A 27,728-nucleotide genomic window follows, 5' to 3' on the forward strand; every position below is an offset into this window, starting at 1 on the left:
ACACCAAGGTCTCTACCTCATGTGGGCGTTCCTCCAGGTGGCGTTGTTGTTGCTGGGGCAATATATGACCATCTCCATATCTGGAGTCGGACTGGTTTCCCTCTTGGCCTACGACCTGGGGCTCACATCTGGCTCCCACGGTATGAGCGTCACTGTTGCCCCCCTCCCCCGCTACATGGGCCGCCGTGCAAACTTCACATTCAGCCTCAAAGTCTTCGGACTCTGGCTCGGTGTCCTGTGCTTTGAGCACACTAGATTCGTCTGGGTCGTACCCCATGACGAAAATCTCATGATGACCGGGGTCCTCGGAACGAGACTTCACAGCTGTCATGGATCTAGATGTGGATAGCCCAACCATAGCCTCCAAACTTGCAGAAAACACAAAAAACACGCCTCTACCTGGCACGCTAACTGCCGAGGGATAATCTCTAACAATGAATCCGGAGTATACCAGACGATGGGCGTATGGATCTACATTTCTAGTAGATGTATATCGAATTGGATCCAAGAACACTAGAATTTATCTAGGTTCAAGCTTTTTGTGGGATAATAGTCCTATATCCTGTGTATTATCTTAGAAGTTGGGTGAACTTGTTGCAAAGTGTGTTCTCTTGTTTCTACAAGCAGGGTCTTCATCCCTTTATATACCAGGGGAAAATATATTCATACAAATGGACCGTGCCAAAACAGGAGACAGACCTACGCCTGATGAAGCTTAGCTATTCCTAGCTCATCATGATGATGGTTAAGCATGCCCACCCCGCTCTGGTCATCCTGCACGCCCCGTAGCATCACTGAACACCATCACACTCACTCATCATACCATCTCGTGACATTAAATGCTACGAGACATGTCACTGCAACACCACGCCGCCCCACAACCATGCCTCGCCAAAAGCGAGCGCCTTGAGAAAAAATACTCAAGAAGACAACATTAAATAAGACTTGACTAGTTCTATGAGTACCTACTCTGTCACCAACAAGGATTGGTCTTAGGATTTTACCTTGCGACCAGGAACTGATCACACAAGTCTCGCCCTGGTCACGCAATGAGACCGTAGTCTTGACAGTATCTACTACCAGCTGACATTTAGCGGTGTGAAACCCGTCTCGTGGGACACCCCTTACCTATTACACCAATGAGCTCCTAGCATAGGAAGTTGCAGCATAATTGTACTGCATCCATCAATCAATACAGTATCATTGTCGAGGCATGCATATTGGTCACATATATGAAGTGAGATTACGGTTCAACTGCTTATAAATAAATATGTTAAGAAAGAAGATTGAATAGTTTGCCAATCAGGTATTAAACTGGAGATATAGTCAAATATTGACATACAACGCTCATAGGAAATCAGCGGAACAGATTAGTTAGGTGATTTGGTTTTACGTAATGATGAACTACATATTCCTCAAATAAAAAGGGCTCTTTCGGTTTTGACTTAGACAACACAAAAAATAATATTTGGATGAATCAAATTCAGCCCAAATGAATCCTAAAGAAATGGTAAAGACATAAAAAAAAGAACATTGAACTGAGAGATAATTCATCAAATCATTTAAGCAAATGAAACAGCAGTTGATAAACCCACTAGCCAAGTAATTGTCATGTCAAGAAGGACAAGGGGATAGTTATCAACAAAAAAGAGCAAACCATAGATTATTATAATGGTTGCGGAGATATCAATAACGTCCTAACAAAACAAAGACACAGAACCACAACTTGGCACTCATAAAAATCCGAACAATTGCTGATAACTGAGAAGGGTTGTGTAGGATACTGATAGAAATTCATAAATGACTCGATCTCCATGAGGCAATGCAAATAGGAAGCCTTAAGTTTATTTCTAGGGGGAGTGCGTCATCCATACTGTTAAATTAAATCAAACAAGAAATTCCTTGTCATGTACCACCAAGTACCAAAGCCAGTGTTAGGCCCTACCATAGTCCATAGGTGCTAAAAAAAACTATTGCGTGGAACCTGTTAGCTATACATTCTCAATTAATTGGCAACTCAATAAACTTACATACCTTGTAGCATCGTCCTAACATAACTTCTTCAAACACACATCCTCATTCCTCCATGGACGAGTGCTGCTGACATGTAGTCTTCACCAATTGTTAAATGCATATAGAATGACATATGATGTGGTGCGCCCCTGTATTATTAACTGACTATTCTTGCCAGAGGATAAACAGTGCATCATATAGGTATGCATGCCCATCATTCTCCAGAAATCATGAAAGGCACACATGGACGATCAAGAAGCAGGCAGGTTTACATCAGGGCATAAATATGCAATGAAATGACGTTCCTTTTACTTTAGGATCAAATAACCCAATTCTTTTATTAAAAAAGACACTTCTAACTCCATATTGATTGAACAGCATTTTCTTTGAATAAAATAAATATTGATTGAACCATAACGCTGCAGGAGAACAGTGAATGAGCAGTAGAATTGGCTGTTAAGCATAGATGTATATAAAGATGGCCAACTGGGTCGGGTCTAACGGGCCAGCCCGTGGCATGGGAAAAATGGCTCGGTTCAGGCACGGCACGGCATGAGAGTAAATGGGCCGGGCCGGCACGGCACGGTTAGGCAGGCCGTGCCTGGGCTGGAGCCGCGGCACGCCAGGCTGGCATGGCACGGCCTATTTAAGTTTTTCTATTTTTCTAAGGTTTTATATAATTTGTTTATCCCTAATACATAAAGAGATGCTTAACAGGGTGGTAGAGTCATTGCTTCCCATGTATGAGATCTTGAGTTCGATCCCTATATTCGGTGGTTTTTTGATGTTTTTCCAGATTTTCACGTGTTAACGGGCCACCAGGCCAGAAAAATATTAATGGGCCTATCGTGCCACGGGCCGGCACGAACCGATCTTAAATGGGCCGTGCCTGGGCTGCAACCACGGCACGTGGACCGGCACAACACGGCCCGTTTAGCTAACGGGCTGTAACGGGCTGTGCCTGACTGGGCCCGTGCCATGCCGGGCTGGGCCGCCCATTTGGACATCTTTAGATGTATGCATGTTAAGCTACCGCCATCAAACCACATGCATCTTGAAATATAAGGGGATAGATGATGATCATATAAATTGATCTGTTTGGAACTGAATTTACATTCAGCATGATATATATTATATGATCAAGATAAGCGATTAGAAGGAGATGAATTGGCAGAATTGTCGCTTTATAAATTTCTTGTGAAATATATAGTCTACTCCTTGTTCACATAACGTTATAAAAACGTACAAACGGAAATATAAACTTTAAAGAAACAAAACGAGAAAGAAAGTTCTAATGCAACATAACTTAACAGATAGAATATGAACCATATGCTCTATTCAAGATCATTCCATGTATCTTTGTGAAAAAACTTAAATTTGAATGAATAACAAAACAAAAAGACCGTCATCGAAAGAAGTAACTCTCTAAATTAATAGTCTAGAGGCAAAAAGATTCAAGACACTCTCAAATATATGAGTATATGAACATTTATACTTCTAGCAACAAGAAAAACAACTTACTAAGGTTAAAAAAATCGCAGCTAGGTAAAAACAAAAATCAACAAGAAAATCACAACCGAAAAAGAAAAACTTGCAAACTTGCAAAAGAACCAATAGAGACACTAAAAGGAGGGGAATTCAAGCATATGCGAAAACATAAACTTCATTACTCAAACAGATCAGCCTTATTTTAGACGAATTATAAGAATTTTTCTTACATAGGTTAAGCACCCATTTTCCTCTTTTTTAAAACTCTACACTATTCTCTCAAATGGATGACGAAAAAAACTCAAACGACTAGTTCAAAACTCTCTCATTGCCCTACCTCTCTATTTATATACCTAGTAAACTTGATCCCTAAGTTTACTAGCTTGTTAACAAAATACTACTTTCTTATAGTACACTCCTACCTACCACCGATAACATTTTAATCCATTTCTTGCTCTGTCTATCAAACGATCGTGGCGCCTTCATAACTTAGTTTCGCCTCGATGCAAGCTTCACGATGGTGCCACATACTCCTCCGATCCTCAACGGTTTTGAGACCCAACCGTAAAACCCTATGCACCATTCTCAAAGCGTGACTCGCCACTTGCTTACACCTTAAGCAAGTGCTCTGGTATTGACACATGTACCGCTCTTGCGATCTTGACTGCTGACAAGTCTCTCCCATTCTCGATCCCTCAAGCTGTCTTGTTACTTACATCAGCATCTCTTTTGCTTAACTTTGTTAACATGTCGTCTTCATTCTCCATTTCATGATTTGCTTGACCTGCACATCTGCAACTAGGATCACCCTTGGCTCCGCTCAGCTCCATGATCGTCTTCCACCAAGCACTCGTTTAGCCTCAATCACCCACCGTCGACTGTCAAATTGCATTCGTCACCTGTACATTATGAGACAAGCAAACACATTCCTCTAACTCCAGTTAGTCTATAATCAAAATGCTCAAATCAATCTCAAGCAATCTAAAGCTCGATAAATCAAATCAATGACCTTATCAATCACTCATTATATATAAATCAAGATACATTTCAAACTTGGTAAACTTGGTTTCTCATATATGATTTCAGCTCTGTTTAGAAAAACACCTCTAAAAGGCACCAGGAACAAAAAGGAAATTCCGGGCTTTGTTTGACTCTTTTTTTTTTTTTTTTGCCACAGGCATGTAGTTCATTTTTTTTAAAAAAAAAAAGATGCATAAAATAACTGCATATCACATAGATACAAAATTCATGGTACATGAAGAATTAGGGGGAAAAAAGGGAGCTATAAGTATACGCCAATGAAAAGGGTAGAAGAGAAGTACAGCACATATGAATTCTATGCAGACGTGCCATCAGTTTCACCAGCACCGCCCTTTTTCTTGGCGAAGTACTCTTCTGCGCGGGCTTGGTTCTTCAGATAAGCTTGCGATAGCCATTTCTTCCGTTTAGGCAACAGAGTCAAAGTACAACCAGCTGACTCAAGCTTCTCCTTAGCCGAAGCTGAGAATGCTCCAGCCTTGATGTTCAACTTGACTGACACATCACCGTCTCCTAAAATCTACAAACAGGTGAACCAAAAGTGAATACGCATGCAAAACAAAATATCATCACAGATGTTACCATACCAGGCTACCAGCCAATGGGGCGGACGGGAACAGTACTAAACCATACCAGCAGAACTATTCAACACAACATGCGGTGCTCACAAGCAAGCTAAAATTGATCCAAGATTCCAAGTCCTACCTAACAGATGACTTCTAAGTTCTAACTCACGCAGCTATACTTGGTAGCTGCCATTATCGCAGACCAGTTCAGGCACTCATGAATCACAATACAGCGACATTTAAGAAGTACAAGACTAAGCACACCAACAACAATGCAACTAAAACTCTAAATCACACTATAGTTCTTGCTTTAAATCTGAGGTGCAATAAGGTCGGCCTCAAGAGCAGGTCCAGGCAACATGTTGTTCTCACTGGTTGAGAGCCAAACTGAACATTCATACGCAAGGGCCCTCATATTTTGTTCATCTCATGCTTCAAATCATATCTCACACAAATAAAATTCTCAAAAATAACTAGTAAGTCAAGTAGCAAAGGTGTAATCATCATTCGTTATACCTTAAGAGGTAGCTTCCTTTCCCTTCCAGATGGATTGATCAAACCCCTCGATTTCAGGGACTCCAATGATATCTCGTCACCATCCTTGAACCCACCACGCACTATGTCTTTTAAATTGAATGGCACATACTTCGGCAACCCAATGTGCATTCCTGGAAAGGCATAGTGAGACTCGCATCAGGTAACTTATCTATCACAATCCTTCCCAACACACTGTACAGTTATCTGGATATAGGCCTCAAATTTAATCAAGTATGGACAGTGTCGAAATGAGGCAAGCATTTGCCTCTACTAGAGCTTAGTGTGTGAGGCATCATTGAGGAGACTAGGGGAAGCTTAGTTTTGCGCGAGGCGACTCACCACCGGCAATGCCGCGGAGCTTGGGGATACGGCGGTAGAGCGGCATCTGCCCTCCCTCGAATCCGCGGCGGACGCCGGGCCCCGAGCGCGATTTCTGCCCTCGCATGCCGAACCCGCAGCTCGCGCCCTGCCCCGCCGCGATACCGCGCCCCTTCCGCTTGGGACGCCGCCGCGACCCCTTCTGCGGGCCCAGGTTGTCGAGCCGGAACTTCTCCGCTGGCGCGGCGTCCGAGGCCTCGGCCGCCGCCGCGGCGCCGCTGCAGACGACGGTGACGCGGCAGGGCGGGCGCGCGCGGAGCTGGAGGGGACGAGGTGCGGCCTGGCGGACCGTGAGGGGCCCAGGGGCGGCGGCGAAGGAGGTGGAGGCTGGGACGTGGAGGAAGGTGGCGGTGGGAGCGAGGGAGAGGAGGGTGATGGAAGCCATGGCTGGCGTTGGAGCGGAGGGCGCGCGTGCGCGGCTTGCGAGTGTGGATGAAAGGGGATAATTGGGGTTTCGGAGGGAGATAAGATGCCTCTGTTCCCTCCATTTTGTGCTTTGCTTTTTTAAACAGCCTTTTTCTGTATAGTGTTACGGTTGGTAATTAGTAATCAATTTCAACTGTAATTACCAACTGCAATTAGCAGTTATTGTTGTTCGTTGGGGAGGGCTGTCTCCCTAACGGATAACTTCCACCCTTTTATCTGTATATTTGTAACACAACAGTGCAATGCAAATCATTCGATTGATTCACTTCCACTCTCTCTTCTCTATTCACTTACAACATATAGCAAGGCCCATTCAAAATGCAGAAACTTCAGAAGAATGTGACTGGAAGTATCGTAATACCCGTATGAATTACATTGAACCAACCAACGTTCGAAACGAATCCTGAACGTTCACCAGATAGATAGCTTGTTTGGGACCCGAATGTTCACTAGATAGCTCAGAGAGGAGATTGCTGACGACAATTACCTCGTGGTAATGTTCACAACAAGGCTACAAGGGGCCGTGATAATGTTCACTAGGTCTTTTTAGGGTGGTTGTTCACTGGTTAGCAATGGGGTAAAAGTGTAACTGATGGGTTCCATGTTCCCTGGACATAATCCACTATTTATCCTGCCAATCAAACGAAACCCACATCTAATTGTCTCATGGAAGCCTTAAGAAAGCTTCAGACTTTAAGAAAATCAGAGCGGTTGATGGCATGCATCATGCAAAGATATCCCACAGGGGAAAAAGAATCATCAAAGTCGTATCATTTGCAAAGCCTAAGGCCTGAGTAAAACGCTCTAAGACAAGACGAAAGTGGTGAAACGTAAAAGGAACAAACAAAACTTATATACAAAGACATTTAGGAATAAATAAAGACATCAAGATGCTTCACAGAACGGCTTAGCAGTCCGCGCATATCCAGCAGTTGCAATGTGCGCAATAGAAACCAAGGTTTTACAACTATCATACTGGATAATCTGTCATCCTGGCTTCAGTTAAAATAAACTAACGGAATTCTTGCACTCTGCCATCTGAAATGACGACAATTTCACCTCTAATTGGTGAATCCCACGGAGACGACACAGATTCACAGCCACCTTGACTTCCAGCAACCCCATGACTACCCAGCATGATTTGGCAACGCTCTTTCTTCAGGTCGAGAAGCTGGCACAATTACAAATTTGCTATTGTCCCCTGGGTCTAGTGAGCAAGAACCAACACAACCATCTTTTGTTCCATTTAGTGTATGAGATGTTGAGCTAGCACGCTTCACACCATTGCTGTTCCATTTCAAGAAACTTTTGGTGTTTTCTTCTTTCTGTTCGTTTATTGATCAAAAGTACCTCATCTTCATCCGACTCACTAACACAATAGTAATTCAACCATTCCGCACCATTTGCTTAGTTTCCTTTTATTCCGTCTGCTGCACTCCTGGTTCTGTAGTACAGCAGTTCTTGGACATTTTGGTGCTTCCTGAACACTTTCTGCAATTTGAAGGTCAAAATGAACATCATTTGACAACCTGATTTTCTTTTTAGACCTGTCACATGAAGAGAATTCAATCCTGAACAACCAATTGTATTATCAATAAGATTAAGGAACTCATCAGAGGCATCTTCTCGTTTGTTTTTGTTGCCTTTTCTGCTCTTATTTGATGTATGTTTGAGGTGTCAACTTTTGCAGACAGGTTTATCAGCCTTGCCCTCCTCACGTGCTGCTTCAGCTGAAGTTATCAAGAACAGTTGGCAATTTCATTATTCTGTACAAGGTAGCATACTAGAATTCAAAATTTATGTCTGCAGAATCTGCATTGAAGAGTCATCTCCAGGCATTTGTAGAAAGAAAATGACCTACTTTATGATATAATATGATGTCTGTAATTTGAACTGGTAGGTCTGAAGCTAAAATTACCATTTGAGCGTTTTAGTCCAGACTTTCTAGTGATGATTCTTGAACTCTACGGTAGCTACCTGAGCACCGCTTGTGCCTGCGCATATCAAGACAGACATAAGCAAACCAAACATCCAAATATATTAGTACGGATAATCTAAAATATCGAAAGCTTGAATCTGGATAATTATGATTTGGATTTGGATATTATCCAATTATAACTGTTGGATTTGAATTAGGACGAGGTATCAAATATGTAGTCAAATTGGGGTTTACTGTAATTATTACACCTGAAATTACTATCCCTAAGCCAATAACTCCATACATGACCTGATAACACTTTTATTTAGTTATGTGACTAAGCTCTATCACGTTGCTCACCTTTAATTAGAAAATTCAGAGTGACAGTGACTTAGCAATTTCTCTTCTAATTTACTATTGACACGGTATATCAATCTAATTCAACCGGGTTAAGATCCTAAATGGATTCAAATGTCATACCTGCTATACATCCAATTCCTCGTCCCTTTTCTTTTTGTGTGAGGATAAATCCAATTCCTGTTTGAATACATGACTTAAAAAATGGTTTGACAACTATTCAATTTGAATTTGACCATTTGTTCCCCTAAAAGTACATCAAAAATTACCACATTGCATGTATAAATCTATGTCAAACATGTGCGTTTGTAGTTGTTGTCTATTAGGCAGTAAAGATTAGCCCCAGCCCAAGGGATCAAGACACTACTGATCTTTGCTGAAAAGATTCATTGTTATCTTACATTTCTGTCAGCATTCAGATGCACTCTTATTTATATCAAGTAGGCAAGTAAAGGCCAAAAATTGCAGTGATAGCAAATACCTCTATGCCAGTGACACTTCAAATTTTGACACCGGCCATTGACATATTCTTTCAATGCAGTCATCATGAGAAGGTCCTCTCATCTTGATTGACTCGACCGAATCTCCACAGCTTTCACGCTGCAAATTGCTATGTTTTAATGTGAAAAAGTTAACATTTACTCATTGCAGTCCAGATTCTTACTTTGTGGTGACAATATTTCTTTCTTATCTCATAGAGCAAAGTGATGCTGTAGCCATCAACTGGTCGCTGAATATAATTAGGTTTTAACAAGGAATCTGTAAGTACAGACAAATTGATAGTTGATAAATGAATTCAACTTACATGGGAATCAGCTACAGAGCTCATATTGATTGTATTCATCAGTTCCTGGAATTTTGCACCATGGTCACTGCTTAATCACAATTTCGAAATTAATTGGAAAGAATTATAAACTCGGAAGTATATTAAAAAAAATACAAGCTACTTAAAGTGATTATTCAAGATAATTAAGTACAAGATTAGAGAGTGTTTAGTGCTTATAGGCCTAGAGAGAGTGTTGCTAAGTGATTGCTGACTAGAAAATGGATCAAGGAATGATTCAACCTCATACCAAGTGGTATGTTGGTACTTTAGAGTCTTGGTGACTCACTGGTAAGCTTGTTGACCCTCGGACTTAGTGTGGAGCGGCGACAAGACGATTATACGGGGATGTGGAGACCTTTGCCTTGGTGGCTCAAGCTCCGAAGTGATCACGGCGGTAAGGAAACAGAAGAGAGATTAGTGGTGAGACATTGCCTTGATAGCTTGGTGCTCATCCGGGTAGAGGCCTTATCTTTGTGACTTGGTGGCTCAAGAGCCGTGACCGGGTGCCGACCGGGAGCATATCCTTTGTAGAGCTCCAACATGGGCTAAAGGTGGCATTCATGTCATCGATACCACAGAAAAAAAATCCTTGTGACGAGTTTACTCTCTACCTTATTTACATTTTCGTATTTATATTTTTGTAATTTACCTTCTTAGATAGGTTGCAAGCGCTTTGATCGGTAGAGTAGACACACTAGATAAATTTAGAACATATTTAGATAGAAATTGATATAGGTTTATCTTATGTTATTTTTAGAGCCAAAATAGTTCTGAGTGTACTAATTCACCCCCCCCCCCTCTTAGGACGTCATCGATCCCTTCAACCGGGAATCTTCATGATGAGGTAGTTGTGATGGGGGACCGCTTCGAATTTGTTCAGAGTGCCCTGACCCAGGATGACATTGTACGCGTATGGTACATCCACGATGTAGAAGGTGATTGCCTCGGTTCACACGGCGAACCCTCACTGAAGGTGACAAGAAGCTCTGCCTGGCCTTGGGCATTGAGGGGGGCCTCGTTGAACCCTTGGAGGGGCCTCCGGGCTAGAGAGAGTCGGTTCTGCAAGATGCGGAGCTGATCAAAAGTATGCACGAAGAGGATGTCCGTAGAGCTCCCTCTCTCAACCAACACTCTCCGTACCTCTACATCGGCGATGTCGATTGTGACAACCATGGCATCGGTGTGGGGAAAGCTCACCCCAACAACGTCGTTGAAGATGAAGGTCACATGGGCATCAGCCCATCCAGGGTCACGGTGGTGAACGGTGGTTGCCCTGACATGGTAGACCCCACGTGCATAGTCTTGCCACCACCGATTTGAGGAACCATCACCTCCGGTTATGGCTAGGACCACTTGCTTGCCATGTTCTCCCTCTTTGACGTAATGTACCGTAAGTGGCTAAGGCAGAGGGGTAGCGCTAGCTGAGGAGGGTTCTGCAGGGCTAGGTGATCCACCTGGCGGCTCGCTGTAGGCGCATCGCCTCCGGATAGCTCATCTCCAGCCTAACCCCCTGCCATGCATGCTGTCTGCTACCTGAGCAATTCCTCTTGGAAGGTCACAAGGGTCCAGCAATCCTCATTACTATGACAATGGTCTGCCCCGTGCAGAGTGCATCAGTACCCATGTTTAGGTTGACGGCCATAGCACGTTGCCTCTCAGGGAAGGTGCCAGAGCGCCCACGGCTTTGCCCGCTGGATCGGTATGGGCCAGGAGCTCCTTGTGCGTGGTCGATATTGTGGATGCCGGGGCACTGGTGTGTTGTCAGGATCTACGCCTTCTAGAGCCTTCAGCCTTGTTGGAGCCCCTTTTTGCAAGAGGAGGCAGCAGGGCTCGAGAGGCCCTCACTTGAGAGGCTGGACTCGCAGGCTCGATGGAGGGGGTCACGATGGCATCCATGGACTCCAGGCAAAGCCACTCCTGCTCTGCACAAGTGTGCTCCTCAAACTTACACATGAGGGCGTCCACCGTGCACATCGGGCACCGGTGCAGCCGAACGAAGAGGGGACCGAAGGCCAATCCATGGGTCGCCACATCCATGATCAACGACTTTGAGATGCCCATTATTTGGGCCTTCATTTGGGCAAACCTCTGAAAGTAATCCCGAAGGGTCTCTCCCAGTTGTTGTTTGATGGTGAACAGACTCCTAGAGGTCACTGGCTCAACGAATGTGCCCTGAAGTTGTTGTAGAAGGCGTCCCAGAGATGGGTACGGGTGTAAATAGCCCCCAACTCCAGCGCCCAAAACTATAGGAGGGCTACCCCTTCCAACTCAAGGGGGAAGCATTTGATCATGGTGGCCTACCCTCCTCCGTTGTCCTCGATGGCTAGGGCATACGAGCGAACAAATTCACCTGGGTCCGAATCGCCCTTAAACTTTAGAAGTTTGGGGGTCCAAAACCCATCTGGGAAGGGCTCTTCCTATAGGCTCGCCTGCAGGGGTGAGTCAGAGTCTAGGGGCAGTACCTCACACTGATGGTCCCGAGGCTCAGGTGCTTGTAGACTGACCATAGGCGGCGCTTGGGGACGACGAGGAGCAAAGATGACGTCGTTGCTATCCCCTGGAGCCCGACCCGCCACTACGGCAGCCATCACAGGAGCAACGATGGTTATTATCGTGACCTATTGCGTGTCTTGCTGGCCACCTGCAGCTCCTCCAGTTTGGCCTAAAGGGCCACCACATATGCCTATTGGCTGGCCGTGATAGCATGTACAGTTGCAGCCTCAGTCGTAGCCCCTTGGAGCGTAGCGAGGTTCTCACCGTACTTCTACTAAAGGGCATCCGAACTGGCAGGACCCCTAATGTCAACCATAGTTAGGGTCGTGGCCAGATCGGTAGTGGCTGTGTGGCCCTCGTTTTGCCCGAGAGTGGACTCATCATCACCCCCAGTTGGGGCCTTGGTGGTCTTCTTCTTAGATGGCATTTTACATCGTTCGTCCCCACGGACGATGCTAGCTGTTGGTGAAAGAAAAAGTCTTCCGTGAATAAGATGAGGCGAGAGCCAACCTACTGAGTGGCTCAAGCTTGGAGAAGTATAGAGGAAGAGAATGCCTTGAATGATGAAAAAATCCGTCACTTGATGTGGTGGTCATGGGTCAATATTTATATTACCATCCAGAGTATAAGTGTATAAGCATACCCGTATAGGGTTAGTAGATATACAAGTCATTACTGTACAACCGAGATCTAAGGCTAGTCTCGTAAAATATTGTTATGATAATTGCTAGTGATAGTTACGGCAAGCGGCCACGTACTTAGTCGGTCGTCTATTGCGGCATCGGTCCTGCCTAGTGTGTCAGGTTGGCTGTCAATCACATCGGTATTAAATGTCGATCACTTCATGACAGATACCACGTGGCTGGTGGATCCCTTTCCCATTAGTCCTACTGGGGGCCCATCGCTCCCTTAAGCCTCGGGGGGTTAGCGGCCTTCAAGGGTCCGCGAGCTCCAGAGGCTTGGATCTCTGTGACGACTTGAAGCCCAAGATCTCTAGAGGGGTTTTGTTCCTGGTGGCCTTTGGACCTAGGCTGGCGGAGCCTAAGGGCGTCAGCGGTCCTCGATAGTGACCCCTAACAATATATATTCATCCAAAGTACTCTAAGATCCATACAAATTAAAAAGACATTACAACCAAGTGGGGATGTTTTTTTTTTTTTGGTTTGAATTTGAAAACGTTTCACCAATCTTACTCACATTCTATGGTGGTGACCGGTGAGAGTACATACATCCAGTGTTCATAAAACTGTTGAAAACCGGTTGAAATGCACGATTTTTGATCGATTCAGTCTGATTCGCATTTAGAAATAGATTGGTTTTCGATCAAATTTAAATTCAAAATTTGTTGAAATTTGATTGAATTGGACCAAATTTTAACCGAATTATCTGATTTTCAAAAAATACGCTGGATCCGGTTTTTGGTGCTTGGTCATATTTGTGAATCCTTCCTGCACCAGCATGTATGGATTTAAGTTCATCTGTTGTGGAGCCAGAAGTTGCTACGCATCCACGTGCTGCGGATAGCGCCAACCTCAGAGCATCTCCAAGAGACTCTCTTTTTGGCTCCCTATAGCTAAATTTAGGAATTATGGGTCAAAATTATTCTCCAACAGACTCTGTATCTGGCCCCCAATCTTTACCAAGCCCCTATCCCACCCCTTACGCTTGGTAGATTTTGGGAACGACAGTCGACTCCCTATCATCGTTTTCGGCCATCCCGTGCCTTCTTCCCGCGTGACCTCGCCCTCCTGCGCCTTCTTCCCGTGCCAGCCCGCTATCCCGCGCCTTCTTCCTGTGCAAGCTCGCCCTCCCGCGCCTTCTTCCCATGCCCGCGCCAGCCCTCCCTCCCGCGGTAGACCGGAGCCCACCCGTGCACGGTCGCCCGGCGTCCCGCGACAACCTGCCCACCCGCCGTCCAGCGCCTGACTTCCTGAGCACGGTCTGCTAGCCGTCATCGGGGGCTTCATTGCTAGGAGCGCGGGGTGGGAGACCACGCCACTGTCGCATAGGTCTACACCGCTGGAGCCAAGAAGAAACCTGTCGCCGCCTTCATCCACCTCTCTTGCCGTCCGAGCCCCTGCCGTGCTGGTAAGGCCCCGGTCTGCCCCTTTCCCTTCAGTAGCAGGTGCAATTACATTGCTATGCAAATAGTGTATTTGAAAATCACACTTCTGTATGTAGCCAAATTTTTATGTAATTGAATCTTTGGGCATGATCAGTACCATCGCATTTCTTTGGCTACTATTGTATAGTCTTGTCTTATCAATGACAGATCAACTTTGATTGTGTTCATACACCCTCCTTTGTCACCTCTTGAAATGGGACTTGGATGCGAATTCAAGTACGCTTGTTTGTTTTGTAGACTGGTTGAAGTCAAAAGTTTGTTTCTGTTTGCTACTTGACCTGAACTTGTATAACCTAGTGGGAATCAAAATTCTCTGGTAGATTAGCTTAAAAAATGGGCAGGCCTAATTGGTTGGTATTTTTTGGTACCTACCCTTCGATGAGTGAGTTGAGTATGTTGTTCTTGTTCCAGGTGAGGATTTGAGATAGATGTCAAGTTTGGGGGGCAGATAACCAGGGTTAATAAATTCGACAAAAACCGCTGGAAATTCTTGTGCTGATTCTAATTTCAAATTGAATGATATGTCTGAAAATATCAATTAATTACTAGCAGAAGGAACTACTGAGTAGATGTATGTTTGTTCATTACTGTTGATGTTCTTTTCCTATTATATATGCTCTTCTTTACTCTTGAATGATGTGATAATATTGACATTAAAATGGGTGCCATCTTAAATAAATAGACAATTATTTCATCTCTGATACATGTAAAGTAGCATCTGCCCTTTCTAAAGGTTTCTTTGAATCTGTCACATGAGTTTGTCTTGCTGTCATTTCCCATTGAGCTGCATCTGCATCCTCCTACCTCTTTAATCTCTTTTCAATGTTAGTCAAATCAGTACCGTATGGTTGATATTTACAAATTTATTGTTTGAACTGTGTTAATGGTATATTGGTGTTTACATTATTGTTGCTTGAGTTGCATAGATGGCATGATCAAGTACCTATATTGTTCTATGTCACATACATACTATGCAATATAGTCAAGATTCTCACAATATTGTGAATTTAATAGGGACTATGGACATGAGTGGATATTATACTATATTGATGAATGAGGTGAGCAATGAAATGACTTGGGATGGACTAAGTAGCCCACCTGAGGAGCAAGTAACACCAATTGTGAAAGTTACTCCCACCGTGAGACCAACCCAAAAAAGATCAAAGAATTTCTGTGAAAAGAAAGACAAAATATTGGTGTCGGCATGGCTCAATATCAGTTTGGATACAGTCCAAGGCACCGATCAATCTCGTTCTGCTTATTGGAAAAGAATTTATGATTATTTCCACTCCAACAAGAAATTCACCTCAGATCGCTCTCAAAATTCCCTCATGCACCGTTGGTCTGCTATTCAAGAAAATGTCAACAAGTTTGCCGAATGTCTAAGCCGGATTGAGGGTAGAAAGCAAAGCGGAGTGTCTTACCAAGACAAGGTTGTTGACAAGTTTCTCATATAATTTTGTTGTCTATACATCATGAATTGGTGCTAAACGTACTGATTTTTTTTTTACTTGTATAGCTAGTGCAGGCATGCACTTTGTTCAAGTAGGAAGATAAGACTAATAGTCATCTCACAAAAAACAGAAGACTTCTGACACTTCAAGTCCGGCTATGTCTACTCTTATTAGCCCTGATGAGAGTGAGGCTACAACTCCAGAGTATTCTTTATCGAAGAGACCAATAGGCAAGAAGAAGGAGAAAGAAAAATTATGTTAAGGTGGAGATCTTGTGTACATGGAGGCGTTAGATAATTTGTGGGCTAAGAATAAAGAGGCTGATGCGGAGAAGGAGCTCAAGAAAGATGAGAGATACAAACAAGCTAATGCATTGGAACATGAGAGGGTTGCACTTGAAAAAGAAAATATAGAGTTAAAGAGTAAAGAGTTTGAGTTCAAGAGAATGTTGGAAGAAGAGAGAATTATGTCAATAGACATTAGTGGCATGTCTGGCCCGTAGGAGCAATACTACAGGAGCTTGCAGGATGAGATAGTGACTCGATGATTGAACAGCTCGGGTTGATAGAAGCTCATTGTCAAGTTGTTGTTGTCTTAGTACTTCTATATTATGTCATAGTTGCACAGATAGTGAACACACTATTTGTTTGGAGTTTTTTGAGTATCGTCATTGTGTCGTGTGTCGAGAGCTAGAAAATACCTTTTGCTTTCATGATTTAGGCAATTGACTTTTCTCTGGTACTTTATGGTCATTATTATTTTGATTAGAATTGTCTTTATTGACGATGTGCAAGAAATATGTGTACTCTGGATATATTTAGGAGCTGAATATGTGTACTCTGAATATGTGTTGAGGTGACAAACTGCATAAGAGTTGTAACTCTTATTCCTTCCTTACCAAATCCTATTGTGAAGATGCCTATAGCCTACTTCCGAGCCTGGAGTTTGTGTTCATGGCGTTAATACTGGTCTCCATAACAATGCCAAAGGTGCTCTACTAGGTCATTTTGGAGCTGTGAATGAATTTCCTTGTACCTAATTTTTTTTTCTGAGCTTCAATGAACTCATGAAGTTCAGGCGTCTCCTCATGGGAAGGTTCCACCTTTTCTCCTACTTGATCATAATTGAAGTCTTCTGGTCCTTCCTCTCGCTCATCTTCAACGATCATATTATACATGATTACGCAAGCTCTCATAATTTGTTCGAGAGTGTCTTGATCCCAAAAACGTGCTGGTCCTTGAACAATGGCAAAACAAGATTGTAGAACCCCAAATGCTCATTCCACGTCCATCCTAGCTATTTCTTGTGCTTTGGCAAAATATTTCTTCTTATTGCCTAGTGGAGATGATATTGTCTTTACAAATGTGGCTTATGTAGGATATATGCCATTTGCAAGGTAATATCCTATTGTATAATTATGACCATTGATGGTATAATTCACATTTGGAGCGTGACCTTCAACTAGCTTTGAAAAGAGTGGGGAGCATTGAAGAATGTTGATATCATTGTGAGACCTAGGTAAACCAAAGAAAGCATGCCAAATCCAGAGATCTTGTGTAGCAACAGTTTCTAAAATGATTGTAGGCTCGTGAATATGGCCGTTGTACATACCTTTCATGCAGCCGGATAATTCGTCCACTTCCAATGCATACAATCAATGGATCCTAGCATTTCTGGAAAACCTCTTACCTCCCCAAGTGCAAGTAAGCTAGCAGTATCATTCTCATTTGGTGATCTCAAATACTCATCTCCAAATACTTCAATAATAGATTTGACAAGTCTTTTCAGACTATATATAGCAGTACTTTCTTTGATGCGAACATATTCATCTGTAGCATCCGCGGGTACTCCATAAGTTAGCACACGGAATGATGCAGTAATCTTTTGCAAACAACTTAACCCAAGTTTACCGGCTGCATTTCTTTTCTGCACAAAGTAGTCATCATGTCCTTCTACAGCATGCATTATGCGTATAAACAGAGAACGCCTCATTCTAAACCTGCGCGGGTATGATAAAAAATGAGTCATACATATCATGATCTACAACAAAGATATATATATATATATATATATATATATATATATATATATATATATATATATATATATATATATATATGTACTGATTACAAACCTGTGCCTGAACAAATTAGGGCCGTACGTAGGATCATCCAAGAAATAGTCTTGATACAGTCTCAAATGCCCTGCTTCTCTGTTCCGATGAACTACTTTATACCCAAGGACAGATCCGCCATGGTGTGGTTCCTTGTCAAGCTAATATTGATTGTGTGCTACGTGTGCTGCAGCAATAATGAATTCATCGTCATCATCGGATGATGACGAATCCAAGACCTCTTGCATGAGAAAGCTACGACGACTCATAAAAAAAAATCAATTTCTTTGCAATTCCCTCTTACAGATTCTTCTAGGATCTTTCTTTCTTCTGAACCCAACACAGAGTTCGTAAGCTCATCAGATTAGGATGCTCGATACACTACGATCTGGCAATCTGGAGTGTAGACTACGTACCTGTTCACTTCACGCCGCTCAGATCGACGCTCGTTGTCGTCACTCGGGAAGAGTGGATGACGCCGTTCGAGATCGACGGAGCCTCGCTCGTGGAGACGCCGCTCGGAAACGCCTCGTCAACGTCGGGATGGATGCTCGGGCCGCTCGTGACGACCGCTCGGGAACGTCGGTCCGAATCGACGGCCTCACAGCGTCACCAAAGATCCTGTGCTCTTTTTTCTGATAAAACACACGAGGAGCGAGCTAGACCGTGGGGCGGCAGGGAGAGACGGAGACGAGCCGCGTATGACGATCGGTTCAAACTTGGTTATGTGGATGAATTTTAAATTACAGAGAGTCACAAATAAGGTATCTACTATAGGAGGAAGGATTTATGAGTAAATATTTTTAAAATATCTCTATATAAGAATATAGAGAACCAATTTTAGAGAGTTGTTAGATATGCTCTCAGACCGGGCGCTAACGAACAACCCACGAAAGTCGAAGCCACTGGATCTGAACTCCTCGTCAATTCCCCACCATCCTAGACGCCAAAATCCCTCATCCACTGCGAACCTCCTAAACCTCGGCAATGGCGGCATCGCCGTATCTCCTCCTCCTCCTCCTCCTCATCCATCCAGCGGCTGCACCTGCTTCCCACGCGCCGCCGCCACGGTCGCCTTCGCCTTCGCCTTCGCCGCCGCCGCCGCCGCCGCCTCAGAAAGTGCATGTGTGGCCGAAGCCGGTGTCCATCTCGTGGTCGTCCGCGGTGTACGCGCCGCTCTCCCCGTCGTTCAGCATCCGCGCCTCGCCGTCGCACCCGTCGCTCCGCCACGCCATCGCCTACTACAGCCGCCTCATCCACGCCGAGCGCCACACGCCGCTGGTGCCCCCCGCCAACTACACCCTCGCCCGCGTCTCCATCCGCCTCCTCGCGCTCTCCGTCTCCGACCCCGGCGTTCCGCTCGGCCCCGGAGTCGATGAGTCCTACACGCTCTCTGTGCCCCCCAACTCTGCCTCCGCCGACATCACTGCCGCCACTTCCTGGGGCGCCATCCGCGGCCTCGAGACCTTCTCCCAGCTCGCCTGGGCCGGCGGCGGCCCCGCCGCGGGCGGCCAGCCGATCGTCCCCAGCGACATCGAGATCTCCGACCACCCCCTCTTCACACACCGCGGCATCCTCCTCGACACCGCCCGGAACTACTACCCCGTCCGCGACATCCTCCGCACCATCCGCGCTATGGCCTTCAACAAGCTCAACGTCTTCCATTGGCACATCACCGACTCCCAGTCCTTCCCCATCGTCCTCCCCACCGTCCCCAACCTCGCCAACTTCGGCTCCTACTCTCCCGCCATGCGCTACACCGACCACGACGTCCGCCGCATCGTCCGCTTTGCCGAGGCCTTCGGCATCCGCGTCATCCCCGAGATCGACATGCCCGGTGAGTGAGATTTACTTGCGAACTCCTCTGCTCGATCCTGTATTTGCTCGTTTTACGATTGCAATCTTCAATGCAAACTCCTCAGGGCACGCGGGATCGTGGGCAGGGGCGTACCCGGAGATCGTGACCTGCGCCAACAAGTTCTGGGCGCCTACCGCGAAGCCGGCGCTGGCGTCGGAGCCCTGCACGGGGCAGCTGAACCCGCTCAACCCCAAGACGTACCGCGTCGCGCACGACGTGCTGCGCGACCTGGCGGCCTTGTTCCCGGACCCCTACCTCCACGCGGGCGCCGACGAGGTGAACACGGCGTGCTGGGAGGACGACCCCGTGGTGCGGCGCTTCCTCGAGGGCGGCGGCACGCACGACCGCCTCCTGGAGTTGTTCGTGAACGCGACGCGGCCGTTCCTGGTGCACGACCTGAACCGCACGGCGGTGTTCTGGGAGGACGTCCTCCTGGGTCCCAAGGTGTCAGTCGGGCACACGGTGTTGCCCCGTGAGACGACCGTGCTGCAGACGTGGAACAACGGGCCGGAGAACACCAAGCGCATCGTGGACGCGGGGTACCGCGCCATCGTTTCCTCCGCGTCCTACTACTACCTGGACTGCGGGCACGGCGGGTGGGTGGGCAACGACAGCCGGTACGACAGGCAGGAGAAGGAGCGGGAGGGCACGCCGCTGTTCAACGACCCGGGCGGCACGGGCGGGTCGTGGTGCGCGCCCTTCAAGACGTGGCAGCGCATCTACGACTATGACATCTTGCACGGGCTGACGGAGGAGCAGGCCACGCTGGTGCTGGGCGGGGAGGTGGCGCTGTGGTCGGAGCAGTCTGACGCCGCGGTGCTGGACGGCAGGCTGTGGCCCCGGGCGGCGGCCGCGGCCGAGACGCTCTGGGCCGGGAACAAGGGCTCCAGCGGGAGGAAGCGGTACGCCAACGCCACGGACCGGCTCAACGAGTGGAGGTACCGGATGGTGGCGCGCGGCATCCGCGCCGAGCCGCTCCAGCCGCTGTGGTGCCCGCTGCACCCGAGCATGTGCAACCTGGCTCAGTAGCAACCTAAAAGCCTCTGATGTGTTAAGCTCGCTGCCTGCAATGGACTGGAAATTCACAGCACAAAGTCACACGGATTCGGACAGAGATTTGAAACTTGGTGGAAGAGTCAGCATCTCGATCTTGGGATCAAGGTGTTGAACACTGGCCGAATCAAGAACAGAATAACCAATGCCTCAGTGTACCGAATTTCTCTTTGCTTGAACACTTGCCGAATCAATAACAGAATAACCAAGGCCTCCTCAGTGTACCGAATTTCTCTTTGCTTTCATCTTCATCTTTTGGAGGGAGCCTCTCCTTGTTCGAGGTACGCTCAACATAGTCGCCGGTGCATAATCTCTGGACCAAAAACTTCCCATGTTCCACGGTGCTGTGAAAACTCATGGAAGATCTAAGTCTTCTCTGTGCGTGGCTGCTGATCTTGATGCTGGGCAGATTTTTTTCGGTATTTTTTTTTCAATAAGAACATAAAGTTGAGATGTTTTGGCATTATCATCACAAAGAAGAAATTCTGGATTGAGTAGTGCACATGTATTATTATTCGACATGACGAACGGATGATATCCATCACCGCAACAAGAGCCGTCCACCATCTGTATGTACTGACGGAGTCGGAATAAAGTTGAAAAAACTACACCTCAGAAGTCTACGATCTTTCTGCAAGTCTCTGACTGTGATGTTAAAATTCGACGCCTCTCAATTCTGCGGTAAACAATACAACAATTACGCAAGAATCTCTGCCTGGCGAGCTAGCTTCATTTGGTTTGTACTCTTTCTGTTTACATAGTAGGGCCTTCGGTCATTAGATTGCGGCAGCTGGGTAAATCACGGAGTAATCATGACGAAACCGTATTCTATCGAGATCACCAGCATGGCACACACATCCTGCAGGAAAAATGTATGGTTTCTCTCGGTACGAATCTTAATACGAATCTTAATGTAAATAAATAGTTTTAATAATTTTATACATGCGTAAGGATAATGGAAATTTTCACCCTCACATCGTGCTCCTGTTAAGCGGGAAGAAATTTTATAAGAGCCGACTAATAAAGATCTAAGATTTGATATATACCACTCTTTTTTATCTAACGGTTACACGTACAGAAGAGATGAAATATGTCACGTTGAAAGAAGATCTTTCTCAAAATGTTCCTTATAAAATTCCTTTTCCTGTTGAGCTCATCAACATACGCTATGGTTATACTCACGTAGAGATGTATGGCTTATTTTAACACGAATCTCAACAAATAAATGATTGTTATACCTACTTAAGGATTGTCGAAATTTTCACCCCACATCGTGCCCTGTTGAGCTCATCAGCATGCGCCGCGGTTGTGCTAATTCGTGCCATGTTCGTGGCTGGTGCCATCCATCGTAGCGTCTTATCATGGGTGGGTGACCATGGCGACAGTGACCTATTCTTATCATGGCGGCACTTGATTTAGAATCGATGGCAGGTGCGGTCATTTTTTATTACCAGATGACGTGATTTAGCCTTGAGGAACAAACACGAGATATCAGCAGCTCAATTTCCAAACTGACATGGAACTTTCCAACCAGCACAAGAAACCCAGATGGAATAAGCAAAAATATTCTTAGAAACTGACAGGTTTTGCACAAGCACAAGGAAATAATTCAAGCCTTCAACCGAGCACTACTTGTTTCACCCATCTTTAAGCACCTCTAATTGAGCTATCTTCCCACTCTTATTCTATATTTGAAGGAAAAACGATGAAAATCAGTCTTCAATCGACCTCTATCCAGCCACTTTTCTTTGAGGAACTCTCAAATCTCCTTCCTCACCCCCTACATCTAGGGACTCTTCATCCGACCTCTCATCCGGCCCCTCACCCGCGCTGTTGCGCCCGCGCACGGCCCCTCCCGTGCCACTGCACTGCCCCGCACCTACCGCTCGCGCTTCCCCGCACCCGCTCGCTCGCCCACACTGCGTCATCACCCCCTCACCCGCCCCGCCCGTGCCGCGGAGTAGTCGGTTAAAGATGCTTTTAGAAACATTCTAGAAACAAATTTGCCTGGAGTTACAGCACTTGCCAGTGCATAGCAGACAGATTAGAGTAGATGGCCATCATCTCGAGTCTTTTGTAGCCTGTAGTCCCCTATTATTAGCTGGTACACCTAGTAATTTTTGTCCATTCGGGTGACTTTTAGTCCGACGTGTGTGTAGTGCAATCCATCGGACCCTTTTTGCTTTCTGAAGAACGTTCCGATTGACGCCACTATGCTGAGCTTGTCCTTCTTCCTTCCCTTCTGCTCTGCCGCACGCCATTTCTCCGTGTGCTGCGGGCCTTTTCGATTCTCAGGCTTCTTCCTCGTGCAAGTACTGATCCTGTAACTCCCAAGGCAGAGAAGCAGAGGGAGAGAGAGGGAACGAGATAGATGAGGGAGATAATAAGCATCCACATCGGTCAGGCAGGCATCCAGGTGGGGAATTCTTGCTGGGAGCTCTACTGCCTCGAGCATGGCATCCAGCCTGACGGTTTCATGCCCAGGTGAGGTCCCTTTCTGTTCCAATTCTCGCACTTATGACCTTTTGCTTTCTCACCTTCCTTGAGAATTCTGTCAAATAATGGTCTATTGATGATGATTCCAAACCAGATAATGATTTATTTGTGAGATAGTAGCGCTGCCTTCTTTCTTGGTTCTTGTAACAGTAGCCTCAAAAAAGGATTAATTTTGGAGATAATCCTGTGGACGATCTTCAATCGTGGATGACAGTCAGAAGATGCAAAGCTAGGGATTTTTTGTTGGATGATCTGATAATCTGTTTCAGTTTCGGCCATCAGTACTGTTCTTAATGACATCCCTGCGTTCAAAACCACTTGCTTAAAAAATGAAAATAGGGACACGATCGAATGACAAAAAATCTTCATATAAAACAAGCTCCTGTTTTGTGGAATAAGCTTCAGGGAGTATAGTTGCGACTTGCCGCCGATTTACGTGCCTAGCTCACCAATTTTACAGTATCCAATCCTCAGTCTTTGCCCATTGGCTTGCAGTGATACGTCTCTTGGGATTGCGAGGGATGCATTCAACACGTTCTTCAGTGAAACGAGTTCAGGGAAGCACGTTCCAAGGGCCTTGTTCGTCGATTTGGAGCCCACTGTCATTGACGAGGTGAAGACTGGGCCGTACCGCCAGCTCTTCCATCCGGAGCAGCTCATCTCCTACAAGGAAGATGCTGCTAACAACTTTGCCCGTGGACATTACACAGGTGTGACATGCCGTTCCTCTCCCTAAGCCATTTCCTGAAGGATAGAAAATATTTGCAAGAATTTTGAAATGTAACATTGATCAGGGAATAATAACTCTATGCTCGATTAATACCTATCCTGTTTGGGAACTGAGTGACATCTGAAGTTTTACAATATGTTTTGTGCTGCAGTTGGAAGAGAAGTAGTAGATCTTTGCCTTGATCGAATAAGAAAATTGGCAGACAACTGCACTGGTCTCCAAGGTTTTCTGGTTTTCAATGCTGTGGGTGGTGGAACTGGCTCTGGACTTGGTTCATTACTTTTAGAGCGCCTATCAGTAGATTATGGTAGGAAGTCAAAGCTCGGTTTCACCATCTATCCTTCACCACAGGTATCATCATGACATTTTGAGCTCATTCCTGTATACATAATTTGTCATCACATTTTCTTGTCTAGGCAGTCGCTATTCTATCATGTTTTTAGAGAACGCTATCCTATCATGTTTGCTTATTGACAATAAATTGCCATATCATGGAAGATTTTGTATTATTACGTGGAGTGTAAACATTACAAGAATGTCACTTCAATAGTAATTTTGAATCGTCATTTGACAAGACTAAGTATCAAATATAGTATCAGTGGCCAAATACATCTCCAACTTCTCAACAGTTTTATTATACTACAAAAATCTCAATTTGACAAAAAATGGTTCACCAAACTGATATTATCTTCACAAGAAAAGTCTACATGCCAAGTATGTCCTACTTTCATCTCTTCTGTGACTAGCTAATCTAATTATTTTGGACCTTTACATTTTTTTCCAACCAGTATGTTGCCTTTGCCAAGTTTCTAGAAGAGCTATGCAAAAGTATACTTTATGGAATTTAAGTTGAGCTAACTCTGTCAGTGAGTGGAACTATTCATTTGTTCTTGTCAGGAGACATAGCATGCAGAAAGGTGTGACTTCTTCCTGGGGCTACGTTGACCTATCACTGATTGTAACAAAAATTTCTTTAGCAGATGTCTTTGAGAGGTTACTATATTAAGTATTAAGCATGGACACCACGTGCAGCCACATACGTAAATGGAGCAAAGATGTGAGTGGATATGCATAGGAATACTATGCTACACCACTGAGTACAATAGTCCTTACTGTCTACATACATGATTGATAATCGCTCATCTGTATTCTTGAGTGTAGATGGAGAAAAATAATTTGTATTACTAGCACTTACATGACAAAAAATATCTTCTGAAGGAGGTTTACTTGTCATTGTTACAGTACAAATACTCTGTACTGAAACCATTTCCTGTTGCAGATTTCAACTGCTGTCGTCGAGCCTTATAACAGTGTGCTCTCCACACATTCCCTGATTGAACATACCGATGTCGTTGTGCTTCTTGACAATGAAGCTATCTATGACATAGGCAAGAGGTCCCTGGACATTGAGTGCCCAACATACACCAATCTGAACAGGCTTATATCTCAAGTTATATCATCTCTGACCGCCTCGCTGAGGTTTGACGGAGCTATTAATGTTGACATAATTGAGTTCCAGACCAACCTTGTGCCTTACCCCCGGATGCACTTCATGCTCTCTTCATATGCTCCGATTATCTCAGTGGAGAAGGCCTACCATGAACAGCATTCCGTTCCTGAGATAACAAATTCTGTGTTTGAGCCATCAAGTGTGATGGCAAAATGTGACCCCAGGCATGGTAAGTACATGGCATGTTGTTTAATGTACCGTGGCGACGTCGTGCCAAAGGATGTGAATGCTGCCGTCCATTCAATCAAGACCAAGAGAACATTGCAGTTTGTCGATTGGTATATGCTCACAACTCTTGCCAAATTACGTCAGATTGATATAGTCTGTAATATTTCTGACAATAAGATTTGGCAGCACATGAGATGTGATCCTCTTTCTGTGTTGCTGCATACACAGGTGTCCTACTGGCTTCAAGTGCGGGATAAACTACCAGCCACCAACTGTAGTCCCTGGTGGGGACCTGGCCAAGGTGCAACGAGCGGTCTGCATGATCAGCAACAACACCGCCGTGGCTGAGGTTTTCTCCCGCATTGACCGCAAGTTTGATCTCATGTACGCAAAGCGTGCATTCGTTCATTGGTATGTCGGTGAAGGGATGGAAGAAGGGGAGTTCTCAGAGGCGAGGGAGGATCTTGCCGTACTGGAGAAGGATTATGAAGAAGTCGGAGCTGATGTTGAAGACGATGAGGAGGAAGCCGAGTACTGAGTTGTCTGATCTGGATGCATGGTTATTTTCCTTTGGTTTCAGTCAACCAGGCGTGCCGTTTCTTTCCCTGTTTGTTATTGCATTTCACCTGTTCATGGCTGGCAGAGTAGATGTGTAAATATTGGTTGAACCGGTATGATGGTTTGAGGTCAAATAAAAACTAGTGTTAAAGTATGTCTCATGAAAATTATATTAGTAGATTTGTCATCATCAATATACTTCAGTATCATTATACTCTCAATAAATTCTGCTAGAATATAACTAGAGATGCCAATAGACTACTTTTATTGGAGATCGTGTTGGGCAGATAAAAAAGAACAAGGGTAGTATATGAGTTGCGCTATGCATTGGGAAGCATGAGGACACCATAGCAGATGCTACATTTCTTGATCAATGGGCAAGGCGAACGTGAAACCACTGTTTACTCAACATATTGACAACGTGACAGCCTGTGGTGTGAGTATATGAGATAGACCATAGCAACAGCAATACAGCATACAGTGAAAGTATAATTCCTCACATATCACTGGCGAAAACTTAAATCTCTGGCGTTTGGGTGCAGTTCACTGAACCTCAGTTCGTTGGATCAATGTGTGTGTGCAGTTCTTCCTGGGACACTAACAGATTAATCAAATTCTTTTTTTTTGGGGGGCCACTCAATTAAGATTAGAGGAAGAAGAGAACAAAAGTTTAAAAGACTGATAGCCCTAGTAAATACCGCAATAACACGAAGAAAAGCTACTAGAGGAGTAACCGAAAAGAAAAGTAGACCTATAACAGCAAAACACTACGAGGTGGCAATATCATGAGCTCTTTTCCATTGATCAATGTCCTGCCTGGCTTGGTAGGCCACCTCACATGCAGTCTTGGAAGACGCTTGGAAGATCCTTTGGTTTTGCTCCTTCCATATGTTCCACATTGTGTATATGATGTAGGCACACACAGTTGCACAAGGTGCAGGTTTGTTGATGACTTTAATCTAGTTGTTATTGGTTAGTTCTTTAGTCATTATCCTACTTTTCCACCTTGATATTTTATACAAACTTGGTGCGATAAATTTTGGTGCCTCTCCTTCTAACCAGCGACTATGCCAAAAACTTGTCTTGTCCCCATTTCCTAAAGTTACAGTAGTGCATATTTTGAATAGCAGTTTGTCGGTCTTATTGCAGGGGGTGTCCATTCCGACCCAAACCTTTTGAGGGGTAGTCCATTCATACCACAACCATCTAAGCCTCAAAGCCCTGCTAAACTTCTCGAAATCTAGTACGCCAAGCCCACCTACGCTCTTCGATCTGCATATAGTGGACCAATTGATTATGCAGTGGCGACCATGCGCCATGTCATCTCCTTTCCAAAGAAAAGATCGACATATTTTGTCCATTTTTTCTTTACCCATTTTGCAAGTGGAAAAATTATCAAATGATATGTCGGAATGGAGTAGAGAACTGAGTTGATCAATGCCAGTCTACCGGCTCTGGATAGAAGCTTTCCTTTCCACCCTGGTAGTCGGGCCCCTAATTTCTCAAGTAATGGATGCATGTGTATCCTTTTGAGCTTTCTATTATGCAACATGAGTCCGAGGTAGCGGCAGGAATTTTTTTCCCTCTCGCCAGGGAAACAATGCAACACGACATCCAGATCAA

General features: G+C 45.0%; 3 protein-coding genes and 1 pseudogene across 3 annotated transcripts; 3 read left to right on the forward strand and 1 right to left on the reverse strand.

Annotated features, from left to right (window-relative positions):
* Positions 1-4,706: 4,706 nt before the first annotated feature.
* On the reverse strand, positions 4,707-6,492 carry LOC133916626 (large ribosomal subunit protein uL15c-like). The gene is made up of 3 exons (XM_062360378.1): positions 5,982-6,492; positions 5,622-5,773; positions 4,707-5,059 (listed from the first exon to the last, which is right to left on the reverse strand). Exons 1-3 carry the CDS (start codon positions 6,403-6,405, stop codon positions 4,838-4,840), a joined length of 798 nt encoding a protein of 265 aa, XP_062216362.1. The 5' UTR covers positions 6,406-6,492; the 3' UTR covers positions 4,707-4,837.
* An 8,692-nt stretch (positions 6,493-15,184) lies between these two features.
* Positions 15,185-16,121, forward strand: LOC133914820 (glutathione S-transferase T3-like; annotated as a pseudogene).
* A 2,424-nt stretch (positions 16,122-18,545) lies between these two features.
* LOC133916627 (beta-hexosaminidase 2-like) lies at positions 18,546-21,065 on the forward strand. Its single transcript, XM_062360379.1, has 2 exons — positions 18,546-19,569; positions 19,655-21,065. The coding sequence occupies exons 1-2, from the start codon at positions 18,720-18,722 to the stop codon at positions 20,617-20,619; spliced, it is 1,815 nt and encodes a 604-aa protein (XP_062216363.1). The 5' UTR covers positions 18,546-18,719; the 3' UTR covers positions 20,620-21,065.
* A 1,725-nt stretch (positions 21,066-22,790) lies between these two features.
* LOC133916628 (tubulin alpha-2 chain-like) lies at positions 22,791-26,259 on the forward strand. Its single transcript, XM_062360380.1, has 5 exons — positions 22,791-23,127; positions 23,635-23,849; positions 24,021-24,220; positions 25,149-25,657; positions 25,776-26,259. Exons 1-5 carry the CDS (start codon positions 23,015-23,017, stop codon positions 26,083-26,085), a joined length of 1,347 nt encoding a protein of 448 aa, XP_062216364.1. The 5' UTR covers positions 22,791-23,014; the 3' UTR covers positions 26,086-26,259.
* Positions 26,260-27,728: the final 1,469 nt, after the last annotated feature.

Source organism: Phragmites australis, chromosome 4, assembly GCF_958298935.1.
Source record: "Phragmites australis chromosome 4, lpPhrAust1.1, whole genome shotgun sequence".
In the NCBI taxonomy this organism is placed as follows: Eukaryota; Viridiplantae; Streptophyta; class Magnoliopsida; order Poales; family Poaceae; genus Phragmites; species Phragmites australis.

Excerpts from the sequence above, each read along its gene's own strand:
- LOC133916626 (XM_062360378.1), bottom strand. The coding sequence starts at position 6,405 with ATGGCTTCCATCACCCTCCTCTCCCTCGCTCCCACCGCCACCTTCCTC. Across the intron at positions 5,774-5,981 it reads GCTCCGCGGCATTGCCGGTG|GAATGCACATTGGGTTGCCG; the intron begins GTGAGTCGCCTC and ends ATGCCTTTCCAG. Across the intron at positions 5,060-5,621 it reads AAAGGAAGCTACCTCTTAAG|ATTTTAGGAGACGGTGATGT; the intron begins GTATAACGAATG and ends ACCTGTTTGTAG.
- LOC133916627 (XM_062360379.1), top strand. The coding sequence starts at position 18,720 with ATGGCGGCATCGCCGTATCTCCTCCTCCTCCTCCTCCTCATCCATCCA. Across the intron at positions 19,570-19,654 it reads CCCCGAGATCGACATGCCCG|GGCACGCGGGATCGTGGGCA; the intron begins GTGAGTGAGATT and ends CAAACTCCTCAG.
- LOC133916628 (XM_062360380.1), top strand. The coding sequence starts at position 23,015 with ATGAGGGAGATAATAAGCATCCACATCGGTCAGGCAGGCATCCAGGTG. Across the intron at positions 23,128-23,634 it reads CCTGACGGTTTCATGCCCAG|TGATACGTCTCTTGGGATTG; the intron begins GTGAGGTCCCTT and ends ATTGGCTTGCAG. Across the intron at positions 24,221-25,148 it reads CCATCTATCCTTCACCACAG|ATTTCAACTGCTGTCGTCGA; the intron begins GTATCATCATGA and ends TTCCTGTTGCAG.